We start from the raw sequence: 20,605 nt of genomic DNA on the forward strand, positions 1-20,605 counted from the left end.
TTTTAACCCATTGACACCTGAAACTGTCTGTAAAACCTCTGGGCGATTTTAAAATAAGCCCCTAAAACCTGAAGTTTTTCTGGAAATTAAACAGAAGTGTCAACGCTTCTACTAAATAATAGATTTTTCAGCCTCTGTAGCAGATAGAAATGAAATTCAAAAAGTATTTGAGAGCTTATACAAATACTACAAAACGACGTATCCGCTTTCCAGGCTTCAATGGGTTAAAGGAAATGTTTTGGGAAAGAGTCTTATTTTCTTTCTAGACAATAGTCTAATGAGAAGATTTAAACCACTCTCATACTTGTCATTTAAACATTAGGCTAACTTACTTTAACATTTATATACTAAGTGGAAACAGGTCTTGTTCAAAAGGTTAAAATATCTAATACAAAATTTGATCATATATAGTACATGATCAGGACTTGGGGTGGTCGAGGAACTGACTGGGGATCCACAGTGGGGCCAGGAGGTTCTCAGGGCGACTTGCAGGGGATCCAGTTTTTTTTTTTAATTGACATTTTGTAATTATAACGCATTATCTGTTGAAGTAATAATACATGCAATAGAGGGCTAAAGCTAAATAATACAACTAATGTTTGTAAACAGCCTGGTTTCACTCTTTGTCACAGCTTCAAATGTGACAAGGTTTAACTTGTGCATGTGATGCATTGGGCTTTCCAGACACATGGAGTCAATGATAATATAAATAGCACTTAGTTGTGCTCAAACCACTGCATGTGTCCTGTATGGAACCATGTAAAAGAGTCATTGTTGTTACTTGGAGTCCAACAGCATAATTGCGTCCAGTAAAGTGCAGTAGTTGTTTTAAGCCCAACCCTGTTCTTACCCTAACCTTAGTCAAGTGGATTTATTGTCCTAATGTGTCCTAACTGAATGTGACGCAAGTTTGCAGCAAAATCTATTCAATTGCATTCATTTTCTGTTTTAATGTCCGAAGCAATGCAACACAATGAGGCATGTCATTTTTAACTGGACTTCAGTCAAACATATCTATATCATTCACAATGGAAAAGAAACGGCTAATTCAAAAAGCTGAAATGAAGAGTTATTGTATATCACTTAAACATGGCATCACTTGCACAATATTTTTCAGAAAATGTATCAGGCCACATGAAGACCCGGACTGTGAGCGCAGGGAACATAGCAGTAGCTCACCACAGGGATTTATCTCAGTCAACATTTTGTGGCCAGTGCAGCTGGATATAATGTTCCCATTGTTTACTCAGTAGCACTGTTGGAAGGGAGCACAGTATGCAAATCACTCAACAGACAAAAAACTCAAAAATAACCACATAAGACAGCTACAGTCCTACAACATGCTGTTACTGATGCAGTCTGCTGAACAGTGCTCTTTGAGAAAGAAGATAATAAATTAAAACTTCTTAAAGTGTCAAGCTGTGCAGTATCTTGTTCTGAAAATTAAATTACCTACACACCTTCATGTATTAATGTGACTTCATAAAGATTCCAAACTTGTCAACGCTACATTTTAAAGGCATAGTCCACCTGTTACACATCGTCAAAAAATGTTTTGGAATGGCACAAAAGAATGTGCCAGATTGACAGTGAAGCAGGAACTGACATCGAAGGTTAGATGTGTTTTTAAAAGGTTTTTAATTTTAATCACTAATACATTTCATTTGTCACAAACACATCATATATAAAACTGGATACCTATATGTTGTTTTACAAATACATCATTGCATTGTTTTGCAAAATATATAAAAGTATTTTAGCTGCAACTTGCATTATTATTATTACAAACTTAACAGCAGATCAAAATGAAGGCATGTCACAAACTACGACTAGGAAAGTGCAGAAAACAAATAAAGAAACATTCTATTTTTTGCTTTTTAATTTCTCCTCAGGCAATCAACAACTTCAGTCTGTTTGATATATACTGTAGCCTGTGGTGGCCTGAAGGGACTTCACTATAATGTAAGTATGCCAGTGGCTTGTAGAAGAGCTGTTTTGCATATGTACTGAATGCCAATGACCTTTTTTGCTACTTTCACTGTGCTGCTTTGTTTTTCACTCCAAGCTAAATAAACTATATATCTGAATACTTTTGATAAACAAGACAACACATTAACAAGGTATCTACACACGTTTTACTAAATAATTAATGAATGCTCTTTGGGGTGGGCATTGTATGTTTACATCAATAACAAGGTCAATATGGATGTTAATTAAACAAAATATAATAAACATGTCTATTGCAGTTAACTGTGTTCTTCTGTTATGCATTACATGAAAAAACAACTTACATAACTTATTTTGGAAGCTTTTGTTTTTGCTTGAAATCCTTAAATTGGACAACAGATGTTGAAAAAAGTATAAAGCAATACAATATTATTGCCCACTCCTGTGTATGTAAACACTAAAAAAGTTCTCAAAACCAGAGTCCAAGTCAGGAGTGAGACTTAAAAAGAGTTAAAAAGCTATACACAGGAGGTCAGTGCATTGACCTTTTTGATAGTGTAGCTTTGCTTGCAAAAATCTTCCCCTAAAATCATGTGACCATGCTATCAGTTGAAACATGAATTACTTATTTCTAGTGGTGTCAAATGAACACATTACTTTTTGCGATTATTTTCAAATATTTTACCCATTAGAAGAAAAGAAAACACAAAATAAGGCTGTAGTGGGCTGAGTTTTCAAATAGGTGCCTTGACCTCTGACCTAAAGATATCTGAATGGAAATGGGTTCCATGGGTACCACAAGTCTTTCCTTTACAGACAAATATCCTTAATTACCATGGACTATATAACAATAGTGGACATAGTTACCATGTTGGCTGTCACGACATTGTTTTATTTGCAGCTGGTACATATGCAGAACGGAGCGGGAGCTGGAAAACTGCTACGTCATCAGCCAATGCTAGTGCTATATAAGTAGCTTGAGGACATTAGTTCTAAATGAATAGCCAACTGAGAGTATTTTGGTCCAACTGAACACTGAACATGATACAAAACACACACACGCCCTAAAGCATACCCTACTTTACTGTCTATTTTACTCTAAATGGGACCATAACTTACAAAATGAAGATTACGTTGAATTGAAGAAGACTTTTAACTGACGATTGAGACAATAAACTCATAAGAATGTTTAGTGAGGCATTAATCATGTAAAGTAGGGTTTTTTTTTGCAACTGGTGGAGTTGCCCCCTGGTGGCCATTGGAAAGAATGACGGTTTAAGACACTTCTACACTGGTTTCACTGTTCAGGCACGGACGTTCCCCCTTAATTGTAGCAGAAAGGCCAGTATTCTAGGGCTCCTAACTTGTGCTGCATGTGCAAAGGCTGAGTTCTTTCTGCAGCAGGCACAGGTGTGATTCTGACCCATGGCCCATGACTCATGTAATCCTCTCTCCCTAACCCCCCTTTCTCTAACTTATGCTGTCCTATCAAATGAAAGAAACTGTATGGCAATGGCCATGAACTATGGCTACAATGGAACCTTTAAGAATACAGCTTTGTATCAAGTATCATTGTTTTGTCATCCCATTGGTGGAGTCCAGAGTTCAAGCACCAAAACCACATGACTCAGATACGAACAATATCACTTCTTTGAACTAATGGGCCATCAGACCAGCAGGCCATCGGAACAAAGACTTCTACCAGGTGATGTACTGCAGCAAGGTCTTTACATGCAGTGCAACAGAACTAAGTTGTGATCTGGAAGAATAGTTGTGCTATAAAAGCAGCTGACCTTGTTTTTATAAAGAGTTTTTATATATTTCTCTGTGTAATTCCAGGCAGTCACTTTACATATTTGAAAGTGCATTTGACTGATGGTCCTGTCAAGGTGAATTTGTCATTGTGATGCCACACCTTAAGTAAACAAGTTCACTGTTTTGTGTAAGAAAGCCTTGACTTAAGTAACTGATTTGATTGGCAAAGTAAACCAACTTTGCATCTACTTTGTGGATGTCCTGCTGTCTGAAGATGATGTGATAAATACTTTAAAAGGTCAAAACAAACATTTTTTGTTTTTTAATTAAAACATTTCACTGCACTACTTCCACACACACACGCACGCACACACACACACACACACACACACACACACACACACACTGCTACTACATTCTGTTTTACAACACACCTGTCATAAAATCTATACTCTCCATGTGCTCTTTGTGCTGACAACTCTGTCTACAACAATTCAATAATGCTATACATTCAATATTATTTAATACTAATAAATAATTTGGCCTTCATATCTTCAACTTGTCATGGCTATAATAAAGAAAAAAAAGAAACTTTTGTGAAACAGATGCTTTGCTTGGTCATTGTGACTGCTCAGAGCTTTCTGCAAGGATCATCAAGTGTTGAGGGACTGAGATGCACTAGATGACACATTGTAACCATCTGCAAACACAGCAACAAAACAAAGTCATTAATGGTAAGGTTAGCATGCTAACATGCTCACAAACATGATAACACAATGATCTTTATGTTGCATTCACACAATGTTTACAGAATTGGAAAAACAGGACTTGTCATTATCATGAGCAGGCACACCACATAAATAGACTTAATTATGTTCTTAGCTGTTTCACTAGTAAAACCAGGTGAAAACAAGAAATGATTATTCGGTTGTATTAGTCATCAGTGAATGCTAGTGCTAGCTAGCTAGCTTGGGGACAATTGTTCTAAATCAACAACCAACTCATAGAGTCTTTTAGTCCAACTGCACACTGAACATGACACAAAACACACACGACCTAAAGCAAACCCTACTTTACTGTCTATTTTACTCTAAATGGGACCGTAACTTAAAAAAGGAAGATTTTGTGTTGTTCTTCAGCACAAGATGTTGTGCTGTAGAAGGCTTGAAACATTGTTGACTGAATTGGAAAAACAGGACATGCTGTCATTATTTTTCCAAGATGGTTCCCTTTACTGTTAGCTTAGCAATGGACCACATGCATAGACTCAATTAGGTTTTTGTTTGTTAACATGTAAAACCAGATAAAAACAAGAAATTAACTGATTCTGTTGTATCAGTGTTAAAGGGACACTTCACCCCAAAATCAAAAATTCATATTTTTTTGTCTTCACCGTTGTTCTACTCTTCCCTTGGTCAACCTTTGAATCTGCCAACCCTACAGAGCTGAATGATTTGTCTGGCATTGTGACAGGATGTTTTTTTGTTTATCACAATATTCGACCCAATGAGTGTCACCAACGCTGAGCCAACCAGCACCATGGGCGGGACAATCAGGTCCAATTGCTGTCAAGGATGCATTGTCAGCTGTGCAATTTTGCTTACTATCCTACTCTACTTTAATAGTGTCTACAATAAACGTTAATGGGTGAAATAACAGGTCACGAAAGGATAAAGCTTTTTAATAATTTATTAGAAGGATTTTTCTGGGAAAGATTCCATTGTCTTTTTTTTTTTTTTTTTACCACCTACCCATTCGAGACATAACATCTTTTTCCATGGTGTCTTTGTGGCATATCAAGGCACTTCTTTTTTTACTCCTCTCAAGCATTCAGAATTTGTGTCCTTGATTAGCAGATAACTTTTACAGAGACGGCATGTCCTCTCTATATTTCCGAGATTATAGTTGATACTTCTCTCTGCTCCACTTGGTCTCAAGTGGTTGGCTAGAAAAAATGAAATCCACTCACATAAAAACAATCTAGTTTGGTAAATATAATTACAGGTAAGATGTAAGATAAGATGGTTTTTTGAGGTGAACTTTCCCATTAATAGTGTTTTTTATTTGTGATGTAACTGCCAGTGATCAAGACTTTGCAATTGTTGTTTACACAGTAATTATTTCTGCCGAGTGGGAGATATCACAAGTTTCAGTTTTTTGGGGGTTTTTTTGCACACAGACTGAAATAGCGAGTAGTGAATCATGCCAGCAGCTTTCTTACAGTTAGGTGCCTTGCTAAAGGGCACTTCAGTCCTTGGTCTGACAGTCTTTGGATTCAAACCAACGACCCTCCGGTAAGAACCCAATTCCTTCCCTCTAGGCCACGGACTGCCCTATCTAGCTGATATCTACAGTCTGAACAATATAATGGTGGCATTAGCCGTTTACTGCATTTAGAGCGTTAGCAAGTTTTAGAGTGAAATTTTGTCACCACAAATTGGTGGCACAACATGAAAAACAAGGAAACACCACTTTACATTCCACATTGAGATACTATGGAGAACATGACTATCTCTACCAGAATGTTGTGCCAGTCGATCTAACAATGGCCATGATATTTTAATGTAAAAGTGAAAACTTTGACGGACTTAGCTGCTTAGAGTATATGTCATGTGATCACCAAAGTCATTAGAATTCATCACCCTGGAAGCATGAATGTCTGCTCAAAATTCTACGGCAATGCATCAGATAGTGACGCTACAAAACCACTACAAAGAAATTTAGCCTGTGATCTTTGTTTCTTTCCTTTCTTAAATGTTGACATACCTCTTCCTCTTCTCCAGTTCCGGAAAAAGCCCAATCCACTTGATGAGGAGTTTCCAGCACTGGTGCTCTAAAACAAGAATTAAAGCAAAAAAAAAAACATGAATAACCACAATGTTTGACTCTGCTGGCAACCCCCCCACGCATGATTAGGCAAACTGGACTTACCCTTGTCCCACTTCTGGAACTTTGTGAAACTACTGAGATTTCAGACCGCACCTGAAAAGTTAATCGTCAAACATGAAAAAAAAAACAAAGCAGATGCATTTATTTAAAGTTGGTAAGTTAAGTTTAGGTAAACTGCTGTGCAGGGTGTTGCGTCTCATAAACCTTCTTAAAGTGTTATTTCATCTTTCTACTAGTACCTGTGACAACATATCCACAGTAGCATGTTTTATAAATGCTAGACATCTGTGTGAGTTTTACTTGAGGTATTAAATTAAGAAATTATCAAATCAAGTAAAATCATGTTTTAACAATGTCCTGAAATGTGTTTTCATTCTTGTGTGTGCCTAAGATATTCGAAACAGATGCAAAAGGGTGCCTTGTGCATCTGTATAACAAATTTTCAAATAAAGCGTCGGTATCTGCTGAGTTGAATGAGAATGCGTTGTTGGAGCCCACCTGTGAGAGGATTTGCACTTTACATTAATGAGCAGAAAGCAGTAGTTTAAACCTTTGAATTTTGAGACATCGTACCTTTTTGTCCAACAGAACTCCAAACACCAATATGAAGAAACCCTTTAAATAAGGCACACAAAGAAGCATCAGCTAAGGAGCTTTTGTGACAAAAGGCAAACTCACTATTCATAATATAGTAATATACTGATCAGTGTTATTAACTTCTCTAGTACCTGCAGTGAATTGAAGAATGCAAATGAAATATGAAGTCCTCTATTTTTTGGTTCTACCATGATTCCGAGTCCCAGAAGCCAAGTTAATCCAAAAACTGGTGTGAGCACAGCCAAACTTCTGACAATGACCACCAGAACGTGCCTCTCAGCGGCTTGTGCAGCGTCTCCTACTGCCCTTCTCCTCAACATTTTGTATATCACCACCAACAGGATCACAAGGTTTATTGCCACAATTACCAGCGCTGGGATCACAAAGGCCAGGAGAGCGTATGACGGGTCCCACCTGAGCCAGCAGACATCGTTGTCTTGGATGTACTCTTTATTGGGTGCAGTTACAGCTATAGTTATAACTGCGATTATCAGAGGTGCCCCGTAGCCGAGACTGAATCCAATGGCCACCATAGACTTTTTAGACAATCCCATGTCGAAGACACTGACTGTGCGGTAGAGCAACAGCAGAGCTGAGGCTAACATCCAGAAGAACAGGGCTAGGTAGAACAAATGGATAAAAAATGTAGCCGTATTGCATGCTTTTACGTCATTTTTTTCTTCAGAAATTGCTGCCCCAATAATAAACCAAATGTTTGCAATCAGGAGGGACACAGCGATGTTAACAATAGAAACATGTCGCAAGTAAGACGTGTTGTTCTTTCTTATTTTTCTCCATATGACGGCTTCAATTATAAGGCATATGACCAAGGAAGCCATGGATATGGCAACTCCAGCGTAGGTGATATACCTTGCCACAGGGTCATCTATACCTTTGGGTGACATGAGCATAGAGTATGAGGTCAGGTGGTTGCAGTTGCAGGTGACGGTTTTGTTTTCATGTACCAACTCGCAGCCATTGCTGTCCCATCCCCCTGCACCGTCAAAGAGGCTAAAGTTCCAGAAAACACACTGAGGGTCGTCCAGAGTATCGTTTAAAATATCAAATGTGAATGAAATATTATTGATGGTGCCACTGGACCGAACAAGTACAACTCTCCCATTGATGATGGTGCTTGATGAATTGAATTCATTTCTTGCAGGGAGTACATTATCCATGGAGGCAAATGTTACCACAGTTATGGATTTAATTTTTCCATCAGACTCTGGTATGTTTGTCACCACTGTAGAATTTCCGAATTCAATGTCGGCACTGAAAGTGTCCATGAATGTAGTTTTGTTCAGGAGAATTAAAGGCGTGATAATGTTAAAAGAATCTTCAGTAAGACTGCCTGAGAAATTTTCAAGTGACTCTAAAAATGCTGAGCTGACACTTTTAACTGTGGAGCTGTTACTGTTTTTGCTGGCATTTTGGTTTAGAAGGTTCCATTGATCCTTTGTTTCATTCCCAGTGAGGACGCTTGCAGTCTGAAGGATATTCTAGTTGACAGGGGGAAAAAAATTAGATCATTGGGAACATGTTGTATATTGTTGAAGATGTGTTAACATCAGCAGACTACCTACCCTCATTGAATTTTCAGTTATTGAAAGGTTATTACTCAGGTTGGCTAAATTGCTGAGTATGTCCACGATGGCATTAATGTTTGCAGCAGATTCAACTATTTTGCCAGAGTTATTTGTAGTGACATCACTGAGTTCTTCCAAGAATCCTGGCAGTGAATTATTAGTCACTAACTGCGAGATTTGAAAGAAAAAAAATGTGTTAGCATTACACAGTCAAGGATTGAAGAGTAAGACTTTTTGTTTGAAGAATATCCAACAATCTTGTTGAGACTTAGATACAGTCTTTTATCTGTCTTTATGCAAGCAATTATGTCGACAATTTCCAGTCATAAGCCCCTTTCATAGTGCCGTTTCATGCAGGGCGTTTACGGCTCTGTAACGTCTTGCCTCCACTATGACCGCGCCAGAAGCGGGATGCTGGGATCAAGTGATCCCACCAATTTTCCGCCTCCAGAGGTAGTAACAGAGGCGGAAAATTGGTGGGACTGTTGGAAGTGGGATGAACGGGCCATCCCGTCTAACTCACACCTCCCACTTTGTCCGACAGTCATCAAATCACTGTTCATTGCGGCCGCCATTGCTAACTTGGCATAGCACCAGCTGCTTATTGTAAACAAACCAGCATGCTAACTGCACACGTGGTGTCCGCCGCTGATCGTAAACAGTGTCCAGTGCTTGTTGTACACAAACAGAGGTTGCTAAGTGAACATATGCTGCTGCAGCACATACACACTGTACTGCTACAGAGCTAACTGTGTAGCCTATTAGCACTGTGCTACTGCTGCTCTGTCGCACGTCATTAGTGTTCTCCCACCTCGTTCCGCAACGCCGGACTGCACTATGAAAGTGCACGAATATCACTTTGCCTTCTCTGGATCACTATGAACGCCCTAAGGAGAAGCCGGCACAGATCTCCCCGGCAATATAGCGGGACATTTGCGGGGCCGCACTATGAAAGAGGCTATAGTGAAGGGTGACACAATGTGAAAGTGATGGAAAAATGCAATCATTATTATTTGTTGTGTTCAGTGGAGATTATACTTTCGTAAAGTATACTCAAGAGATGGGTGTGCACCCCTGGCTCTATTTGAATTAAGAAAACATAACATGAGTTCTGCCAATAGCTTTGTATGTAAAATCTTAAAATAGCTGGAGAAGTAGGTCACCTCAGACTGCGCGAGAAGATCCTGAAGAGGTTGTAGGACACAGTTTTCTGGTTTCACAGTCTCCCATTTACCACTGCGACAAACTGCTTCCTTTTCTCCCACCTCGTCTATTTTGCAGGGACCTTTTGCCCTGTCTCCTTCATTTCCAGGACCATACTCGCTATCTTTACAATCAAATTCAGCTGGAAAAAAAGAAATTGGTTTTGACCTCAATAATTCTAGAGGAGGACAGGAGAAAAATATAGACCTGAATTTCACTGAATGTTTTGTAACATTTGGATCCACACTTACCTCGCGGAACAAGATTAAGGGTTACAACTTTGTTAAACTTTGTTGGAAAGGCTTTCTCCTGACAAGTGAACATCTCTGTCCTCTTTGTCGTACAGTCAGTGTTTGTAAACGTATATTCAATGTCTTTGTCAACGGCTATGACAAAAAACAAAAATAACAATTGGAAAAGAAGACCAACGTATACTAACAGGCAATAAAATATGTGTATACATTATCTCATATTTCTGAGTCTGAGAACTGCAGTAATATGTAAAGGATCTCCAAATATCTGATTTTGTGCTTATATGTATGCTTTGTGTTTACCTGAACGAATTTCTTTAAACTCAACTATATAAGGGCTGTTGACAGTGCACTTCAGTACCTCTGGCTCTCCGCCACATTCAACATTCTTATTGACTGGTGTCACTTGAATTAAGGGTGTAGGTTTGAGGCTAAATGGTCCTTTGGATGTCCGTCTGAAAATAGTTTTATCGCTTTTTATCAGCCTGCATTCATATTTTCCTGAAATAAAAGATGATCAATTGTTAACATCAAACCAATGTAAAGCCAGTGTTGCCAAACAAAATATTTGAGATTACACCACCATCAGGTTACAGAAGGGACAACAATCTAAATCAGCATTACTGTATAGTCATAGAGATTTAGATATAGTGGAAGCAACATTTACCTCCAATTTCCAAATATTTTGTGTTCTAAGCTTTGACCAGACTTGACTTGAGAGTAATGGACACAGAGTGGGTGTCCGGTTTGCATTGGAATATAAATGTAATCCTCAAACCAATCAGAGTTCTACAATTACATTGAGTTAGAGCACAAGGAGAAAAGTCTAAGGCAGCACTTGCTTTGTAAATTTGTATTTCTAAGACAAAAAACAAATCATATAGTGACTGTGCCATACTGGATTTAAATCTTACCATTGTCAGTGATAAAAAAACGTTTTATAGTTAGTTTTGGTGTTCTATCCTTTGAAAAACTGTGTTGGTCATCTTCAGAAATTAACTCATTGTTACGTCTCCACTCTTGACTCCATGCAGAACCAAAATTGAGATCTTCTGGTGGTAGTTCACATGTCACAGTTACTGGTTCCCCAAAAAATACATCAGGTGGGTCAAACACTAAATTCTCTCGGCCTTTAAGAAAACAGACACAGGTCAGACAATTAATATACATCCATCTTTACAAAATCTGATCAGATATTCCTTTTCATCAGATATGAAAAAAACAATGCCCATGTTACAGTAAAAAAAAAACCCACCTCATTTTGTGTCTCTTAAAATACTGTGTGTGTGTGTGTGTGTGTGTGTGTGTTTTTGCTTACCCTCAAATATCATTGGGTAATCTTTTTTTGCCAGTTCTTTAAATAGTCCTACTGTCAGATTGCTTTTTTCCTCGGCTGAAAAAGAAACTGCCCTTATATCAAAATCACAGATGGTGCTTCCTCTCCTGTAATGCAGAATTGAAAAACAAAACAAAACAAACAGAATAAAAATTATCACAAGCAGGTACACATTGTCTGCTTAGAACCATATTATATCTGTCCTGCAAATCACCATTAGTCATCAATGAAATATTTTAATTCCATGGTCAGGCTGAATACTCAATAACGTTGAATCTTGCAATCACAACATTAGCATTCTGGCTAACAACTGAGCCAAAGGGTTCTATGAGCTGAGCGAAGTGGGGTCAAATGTTTTAATTGCAACAGAAAATTATGGAATGGTAATGTTGTTCCAAGCATTAGTCAGACCCTCATGTGTTACCAAGCAAATTAAGTTGAGACTTGTGAAAGAAATTAGATTTTTGATTGCAAAACACATGAAATTATGAATGAATAGTCTTAACCTTTTTTTTTTGGTAAGTAACTATGGCACAAAAAGCGGGTTGATGCCCTGCAAGGTGTCCATAATAAGGAATTAATGGCTGCCCCGTTGCCCCATTATGGTATTGGAGACCTCATCTGGCATTAAACCTAACCTAACCTTTTTGTGGCAAAATTCTGATTTTGAACCATCCATTAATGCCAACCATGTTGTGATATCTTACTCATGCATAAATTGAGTATGACTGAAAAGCTGACACTACTGTGGATTCACTGAGCCCAATTGTTTTCCTGTGTGATGATGTTAATTCCCTCTGAAGCCATTTCACTGCACTGAGAGCATTTTATGAAATGATGATGATGATGATGATGATGATGATGATGATGATCACAGGCTAATGGAACTTTACAACCAAAGACCAAGGGCATTCTGAGGATGAATGGCTTTCCTAGGTAAAGTCATGGAAAAAAATTAGACTTCCCTTTTATTCAATTTCTTGTTCATTTTAATGCCTGGTACAACTAAAGAGTTTAATTTAAGAGCTGATATTGAGCCATTTTGCATGGTTTTCTTGATAATAACCAAAATCATTATCAAGAAAACCATGAAAAATGTCTAGATATCAGCTCTTAAATTAAACTCTTGTGAGCTATTTATGTTGTTGTCATTATATTTGTCCAAACAAATGTACATGTAGTTGTACCAGGTATTAAAATGAACAAGAAATTGAAGAAAACAAGGGTCTAATAATTTTTCCATGACTGTATATTGGCAATAAGGCGTTACTTCCTCGACAACTTCCTTGAGGTAGGTAGGGCATTACTGTGGATGCACTGATGAGTGAGAAAGGAGATTTTATATTCAATTCTGAGGTGGATGGTGAGCCATTGGAGGGTGTGAAGAAAAGGTATGATGTGTTCATATTTCCGCACCCTAATCAGGAAGCTGGCTGCACTGTTTTGAACATAGTGGCGGTTTTTGAGGCTCTTGCCAGGGATTCCACTGAGGAGCAAAACACAGGTTAGCCGATGTGGCAGCTAATGTTAGCCACCGGCCACTTGTTGGCTGAACAAGGGCCATGGAGGCAACGGTCCTAGTTGGAGAGGAACGACTTTGAGAAGCAGCTGAGAGGCTGTGCAGAGATAAAAAACACAGTATCACTGCCTTTTGGAGAGGTTATGCCGGGGCAATGGTCTGCCTCCTAGTGTGTGCATCCCAGCTGATGGTGTAAACCACATCTGTGTGGCATTTACTGACCACCAGCCATCTCCACCGGAATATCTACTGCCTCCCAAGTAAACCCCACCCAATTCTCTATAAAATGGCACAGAACTTAAGGGGTTTATATAATTGTACTGGGATTTCAAGAGCTATTTGCTACCATTCTTTTAAGTAAATATTAAATACAAATACCATGGGACTATGCCAATATAGTAGGCCTTGGCTACAAACCTAAAAAGCACCCAAAAATAAGTATCACTGATCCAAGACAAGGAACAAAATCAAAACAATAAAATCACACTTACCTGAAATTAATCGACTCTACTGCTCTAAAAGTTAAGAACAGCCTTTTACTTTCATTTTCAATCTGTTTGAGACAGTGACAGAGCTTGCTTGTTATCAGTTCTACAACTAATTCAGGATCATTTAGAACATACATTCATTGGATTTTCACTTTGACAGAACTAAATGACTCATTAAGGCTTACAGAATTAAAAAAGTCTTTGTAAACTTGGCTCGCTGGGGTGTTGAATGATCCATCAAAAATCCTGTTCATGGAAATCGTGAAGGTCTCCACTACAGAAAAACAACAATTGTTATCACAAAGAACCTATTTTTTAATGTTATTCTCAACATTTAATGGGTCATACCCTTCGTTGTCACTGGTATTGTTGTTATTGGTGTTGTTGTCGTCATTGCTGTTGTTGTTGTCACTGGTGTTGTTGTTGTCACTGGTGTTGTTGTTGTTGTCATTGGAGTTGTTGTTGTCATTGGTGTTGTTGTTGTCATTGGAGTTGTTGTCGTCATTGGAGTTGTTGTCGTCATTGGTGTTGTTGTCGTCATTGGTGTTGTTGTCGTCATTTGTGTTGTTGTCGTCATTGGTGTTGTTGTCATCCCTGTAAAGAAAAAAACAATATCTTCAACACTATTTTCCAACCAGTGTATTCAACTTCTGCCAGGCCTGTCACAATAGCCACATTTTGTTTGACTATATATTGTGACGCTTTGCTTAGCACCGCCCCTTTGTTGTCAGCCGCTGCTAGTCAGTCAAGCTGTTGGAGCTAGCATGGAGCCCACACTGTCACTAACTGTATGCCTCAGAAGGATATATTCAGGATGTCAAACTGACTGAGCAAAATCATATTAAAAAGATAAAGATAGAAGCTAAAGCGACAGTTAACCACAACATCTAGCGACCTAGACAGAAGATTAGCTGCAACACAAGGAGCAATGAATGCTAATTTTTGGGGCAACTGTTCTGCACTGAGTGTCTGACAGCAGTAGTTAAAGGATCCCTACAATGATAGACCAATTTGTTAAAGAGTAATATTAGTCTTTACTATGTGCAGTCATCATGGCATGAACTATGTTTATCTAAGTGTTGGTCACGTGCACTATGTATCATTTTCAGGGAAGATTTCTGCTTGAACTGAGCCTTTTAATGGTCAATATAAGTTGTATAAGCCTAGATACTGTGGCTCAGTGTCTGTGTATGTGTGTGTGCAGTAGTGGATCAGATGGTAACACAATGGCCCACTGTTTCGAAGGTGGGTGGTTCGATTGCTGATAATGGCAGTCTACATGTCCAAGTATCCTTGGGGAAGGTATTTTATCCCTGAATAGTGGTTTAATTGTTCACAGATCTGTGTGTGATGTAGCGTAAAAGTGCTTTGAGTGGTTGCTATGATTGACAGAGTGCTAAACAAAGGCTGTCCATTTACAGTTTAAGAGCCAACATATGTATTCCCAAACATTATCGTTGCAACAGGAACTCCAATTGACTATACATCTGAGATTACTTCAAAAGCATGTGTCATACCCTCTGTTGTTGCTGTTGTTGTTGTCATCACTGGTGTTGTTGTGCTCATTACTGGTAAAAAGATAATAAAAAAAAAATTATGCAGCATTATCCACATCAATAATGCCTCTTTTATATCAATATATATTATACATTTTTCCAACAAGTGTCTTTAACCCCTTTAGGACTTATAGCCAATTTCTTTAGAGGATGTAGCAAACTCAATTGTAAGACTATGGAATGTATTGATATCATATGAAGCTAAAGGATCTAAGGAATCTGTTTGTACCAACAATGTCAATTATATTTTGTGGGGAATGGGGTAAAAAACGCTGTAAAAAACTGCAATTGAGATTTTCATAGGAGCTTGACTTCTGAGCTCCATCTGAATGGAAATGGGCTCTATGGGTACCTACAAGGCTACTCTTTACATACACATCCACTCTATGCAGATACCATGCATTTTGAGTCAAAAACCACATTGTTTTTCTCATCCATTTAAAATGTGTTATTTTTGCCAATTGTGTTTGAATATCTCTGCATATTGGGGTCCCTAATGTCTTGGGATTGCATAAATTGGATATCAATGGAAAGTTTAAACCTGTTGTGTGTAAAATAAGCTAATGCTGTTCACAGCCTAATGAAATGTTACAACCACAAACTAGAGAACTATGTAATTGAGAGGATGTATGACTTTTCTTAGATAAGTTGACAATAAGGGGTTTCTCAGCAGTTTATGGAACAGAAATGTTCGCCAAAGTACAGACATTTCCAAAATGTCTAAAGTGGATTATTCTATTGTGTTCCTCAGGGTCTTTGTGTCGTGAAGTGATTTTTTTTTAAACAAATAGCATCAAATTAAAATGTGTAACAACATATGTGGCATACTGTAATTGAGCATTGGAATGGCCTTCATATACTCATAACATGACATTCTAAACCCTTATATGTCTTTTTGATGAATTAATTGAATAATTAATTGAATAATTAATTAATTAATAATTATTAATTACTAAACAGCATCTTGACACAGTGCTGAGTTGCCCCTCAAATTCTTCAGGTTCTCTATGTGCAACTTTTGACCTGCTATCTCCCCTGCAAAGTCCTCTGCCCTCCAGCCCCAATTCTGTGCACAAATAGGAAGATGGTAAGGAGTGAACTATTGTAGACTATGCTGAACTTTATCCATGCAAAACAGAGTAAAAAACTTTCCCATACCAGGACTCGGTGTTGGACATTGAAGGACATCTGTGGAGAAATATTGGAGATTCAATTATTACACTACATTTTTATGCTAAAAAACATCTCATCTTTGATTACAATAGTTCAACACAAACCAAACTATGTTTATGTCAACACAAATTGGAAAGGCAAGCTGCTTTCATAACACCGCGCAAAGACCGCCTACCTGAAAGAGCGGCCCCCAAAAAAGCATAGAGGCTGCAATGACAGGCAGGTGCTTCAGTGAACATCATAAAGGCATTTTGGTGGACGTGCAAGATAGGTTGGCAGCTAGCTTGTTACCATTTGGAGTAAAATAGATGATAAAGCAGGGCATGTTTAGGGCGGGGCTACCTCATCATTTGCTGGTCGCTATCATGGTGCACTTTATTTTTAACCTTCCACTGTTTTCACTTCATCAAAGTTCATTGTTACATTCTGTAACATTCTCGTTCAGTGTTAAGTTGAACTAAAAAACAACACGAAATTAGCTGTTGATTTTTAATATTAATTGCCCATTGCTGGAGTCATCCCGCTCCTCATCTGTTCTGTGCCAGAGTCAACGCATGGCATCATGGTGAATGTGGTCAGTCTAGTTTTCAGTCTTACAGTCTAAACAGTCTGTGGCACCAAGTTGAGATATGTATCTGTGATTTTAAGTGTTTCAAGAAACAACAGAGTAGCAAAATTGGAGTTGGCTCTTTCAGTTACCCCTGATTTTGGAAGAAGAAATTCCACTCCTTTTTTCCAAACCAAGATGGCCATGTTCAAAAATCTGAAATTGATGCTTTTTGATTCCACAAATCACTGGCAGACATCACACTGACTTTGTCCACATTTCCTATAGTCTATGAGCGTACCAGCTTTTCCATTAACTCCAATGTTAACCCATCTTGTGACAATATTAGACACTTAAGGTGGGCAGACGGGGTGATGTATGAGTAAAAAAAAATCCCGGACTTTGACCCAGAAGACGGTGTTTGTGTCCCACATGATGCCAAAAGGCATTATTTTTATTTGGAGTCAACCTACGTAACTACATCCTGTAATGAAGTTTATAAATAGTTACCATGCCCTTAGACAAGTGTTTAATTAGTTACTACCTGCAATAAACTGTTTCCTATTTTGAAAAGCCAGTATACATAACAAGCAGAAAGTGACACTTTGTTACTGAAACATCCAAAACTGGAGAAAAACAGGTGATGCCAAGGGTGCATCAATATCAGATCAAGAGTTAGGTATGTGACGAGTTAGCATGAGAATGTGTTGAGTTCACAATCTGAGCAACGATTGCCTCCACATGACTCTAATTGCCAACTCATCTGATATGGATGCTTCTGGACACCAGAATAATCAGGTTCTAGATTGCTCTTCTTTTTTCCTCTACCGCCTGTTCTATTTCTATGATGCCCGCCCCCCTCTATTTGATTGGCCACAGCCAGAAGTGCAGCACTGTGAACTCTGTGTGGCTGCGCAAAATTTGTGCCTGTTAAAGTGGCTGGCTACTACTTCGTACCCCTACCACCAATGCAAATAGTTTCCTTTTTTGCAAATAAAATAAATGTCATTGAAAAAGCTACTAAACAACAATGCTTACCTGTGATTGGCTCACAGAAGTCTCCATCAGAAGGAAGTCCATTTATGCATCCACAAGTTCGACTGGTGGCATTACTGCATGGTCCATACGTGAGACACTTCTCACATGACCAAGCAAATTGATCCTCACACTGACACTGCACTCCTCCAGTGGAGTTTGGAAAACAACCTTTTAAAGAAATACAAGAAAACTTCAAACTATAGTATACAAGTCTTAGTCTAACCCTAACCCTAACCCTATTTGATAAAAAAGCATAAAACCAGCCATACAAATTACGTTAAAAAAACACAAGAACAAAGAAATCATCAAGGGTTTTTACCTGTAGTGAAATTTACATATCTGACTTCTAAAGAATCAGAGATGGTGTGTGGAAATCGGAAATTTGTCAGAATGACCCTGAATAGATTAATGAAATCTGAAGGCACACTGGAGACTGGGATGCGCAGATCCAGGACAACTTCAATGTCTACGGATTCTGTTACGGAGAAGAGGAGAAAATCCATCACACATTTTCACACACAATGTGCAGTCAGCATGGCTTGAATTAGGTTGATCAAAGTGTAGGTCATGAGCACTTTTAATGATTTTAAGGACATATTTCTGCTTGAATTGAGCCTTTACATCATTGATGTAAGTTGTATGAGCTGCAACAGAAACCCCAAGAGGGATAAAAGTGTCTTGATTTTAAAGTGGCAGTGCCAGTTTTAATAAACACACACAGAAATACTCATTCTCTACATTTCATGTGTCATACCATTTGGTGGTGTAGGTGTTGGGGGTGGTGTAGGTGTTGGGGTTGGTGTGGATGTCTCTGTAAAATTGAAAAGCAAAAACAGCAGCACTATTAGTAGTAGTAATTTATATGTTCAAAATATTCTGCAGTATAAAGATGGGGAACAGTTTAACCTTTTAAATCAAACTTTACACTTCATACAAACAAGGAAGTAAAGTTAGATGTTTTTTTCACACCAAATGGTAGCTTTTAAGAAATTATGTGGAACTGTTGCAATCTTTTCAATCACAAGGAAACCTTGTTTTATCTGTCTGCATGCCACTGATAGTACATGCAAAAAAAAAGAACTATAAGCATTTCCTTTTCACAGATGGTTCCTTGTTTCAGGTTTCAGGAATACAATAAAACAAAAACAATTTTAAATGAAACAAAAAAACAATAATGTCTTTCCACCAACAGAGCATTTAGGTTGAATATTTGTTGCAGATGTCAGCATTTAAAATGTAACCGAATGCAGCAAGTCATCATATTCTGTGTTTTGCCCATAAAATCAGAATGTGCAAGTAGTGTGGAGTATAAAGTTTGAGGAAGATAATGAATGATAGAATAGTAAAACTGAAGCCGAGAATGGCCATGCTTCCAATTATTTTTTAATGCCATTATTTTGAGATAGCACCCATTGGAAAAATGAGTTGCTCATGTGTTGCTCAATCTCGTCTCTTTAGATCAGTTTGAGCTTCTCATATTCATATCAATCTGTGATCTGTGATCAATGTGATCTGTGATCAATACTTGAGAAGTGGGATCAACTGAGGAGATCTCATACACTGCAAAAAAAGCCAACTTGTACTTTTTGGCCCAAAACAGTGATTTAAATTGGTAAAACTTGGAAATAGAAATTATTGACATTTAGGGCAATAATGTTAATGCAATAAAGTTAGCACAACAAAGGAAGCCAGTTGTATGCTCAAAAACAAGTTTGTGAGTTGTTGTTACTTATATCTTTAAGTTGGGGTTCACGACAAGGGACAATACTTCTGCTAACTCTTATTTTTTTGTTGTGAAATGTGGGAAAGTGGTGAAATTTGGTCATTAGCGAAAGCTAGCGGCTCACTGATGCTAGCGGCGCTGCTTGTTACAACTACAAGAGTAGCCATTAGTGTATCAATGCTAACTCAAAAATTTGGTCGCAACATTAGCTGACATTTCATAGCAGCGTTACAATCGTGCCAATTCAGCACATTGCAGAATTTAGCAGAAGTAAGGATAAAAAGTTATTACAATGTAAAATTATAAGTTAGTACAATTTACAGTTGAGTTGACAAAAATCTGAATTCAGAGTTGAGCAGACTTAAAAACAAAACTTAAAATATTTAGTTTAATTGTCTAACTTAAAATTTTATCGAAGTTTGTTGCCTTGAAATTTTTAGTTCACCCAACTTTTCTTTTTTTGCAGTGTAGTTGTATGCCCCTCATCTCAATTATGTCTCGGTTATTTTGAAGGAGAATTCTCCTTTGTTTGGACATTCTTGTCTCTTTTTAGCTTATCTCTTGCTCCTAAGGTGGAGTAATATTGTTTTCAGACACAATCCTCTGTTAATTGTCGTTTTAATTTCATTGTGATATGTTTGGAAGAGGCTGATTAATACATTATTGAGAAGACTTTATCTGTCAAGAATTAATCACATTATCACAATCATTTCATGGAAAGGGGTAAAAAAATATATTTTATTCCAACTTTATGGGCAGCCGTGTATTATTTCAATGATACATTATGTCATAAATTATGATAAATTTGAGTTGAAGACAACTACATACAGACACAAGGCTACATTTTTGATTACTTAAGGTGGTTTAAAACACATTGTTGCATTCAGTTCAAGATTTATATTATTATTTCAGTCAAAGGACTGATAAATTGAGTAAAAGTCTGTCTGACATTTCTACCATGAAAAGCTACAAGTAGTCAGATCTGTCCTGAGCTGAA

At 37.9% G+C, this 20,605-nt stretch overlaps 1 protein-coding gene across 1 annotated transcript in view; it reads right to left on the reverse strand.

Annotated features, from left to right (window-relative positions):
* Positions 1-4,228: 4,228 nt before the first annotated feature.
* The window catches only part of LOC131991475 (uncharacterized), a 41,772-nt gene continuing 25,395 nt past the window's right edge, over positions 4,229-20,605 (reverse strand). Inside the window, exons 7-22 of the mRNA XM_059356930.1 lie at positions 18,640-18,696; positions 18,205-18,360; positions 17,886-18,053; positions 16,286-16,315; positions 13,993-14,165; positions 12,872-12,881; positions 11,547-11,621; positions 11,143-11,358; positions 10,532-10,729; positions 9,938-10,119; positions 8,772-8,942; positions 7,320-8,687; positions 7,165-7,206; positions 6,634-6,684; positions 6,469-6,535; positions 4,229-4,402 (exon numbers count right to left, since the gene is read on the reverse strand). Coding sequence (XP_059212913.1) covers positions 4,356-4,402; positions 6,469-6,535; positions 6,634-6,684; positions 7,165-7,206; positions 7,320-8,687; positions 8,772-8,942; positions 9,938-10,119; positions 10,532-10,729; positions 11,143-11,358; positions 11,547-11,621; positions 12,872-12,881; positions 13,993-14,165; positions 16,286-16,315; positions 17,886-18,053; positions 18,205-18,360; positions 18,640-18,696 — 3,011 coding nt within the window. The 3' untranslated portion in view covers positions 4,229-4,355. The remainder of the gene's footprint in view (positions 4,403-6,468; positions 6,536-6,633; positions 6,685-7,164; positions 7,207-7,319; positions 8,688-8,771; positions 8,943-9,937; positions 10,120-10,531; positions 10,730-11,142; positions 11,359-11,546; positions 11,622-12,871; positions 12,882-13,992; positions 14,166-16,285; positions 16,316-17,885; positions 18,054-18,204; positions 18,361-18,639; positions 18,697-20,605) is intronic.

The sequence above is a fragment of the Centropristis striata genome, chromosome 18 (assembly GCF_030273125.1).
Source record: "Centropristis striata isolate RG_2023a ecotype Rhode Island chromosome 18, C.striata_1.0, whole genome shotgun sequence".
In the NCBI taxonomy this organism is placed as follows: Eukaryota; Metazoa; Chordata; class Actinopteri; order Perciformes; family Serranidae; genus Centropristis; species Centropristis striata.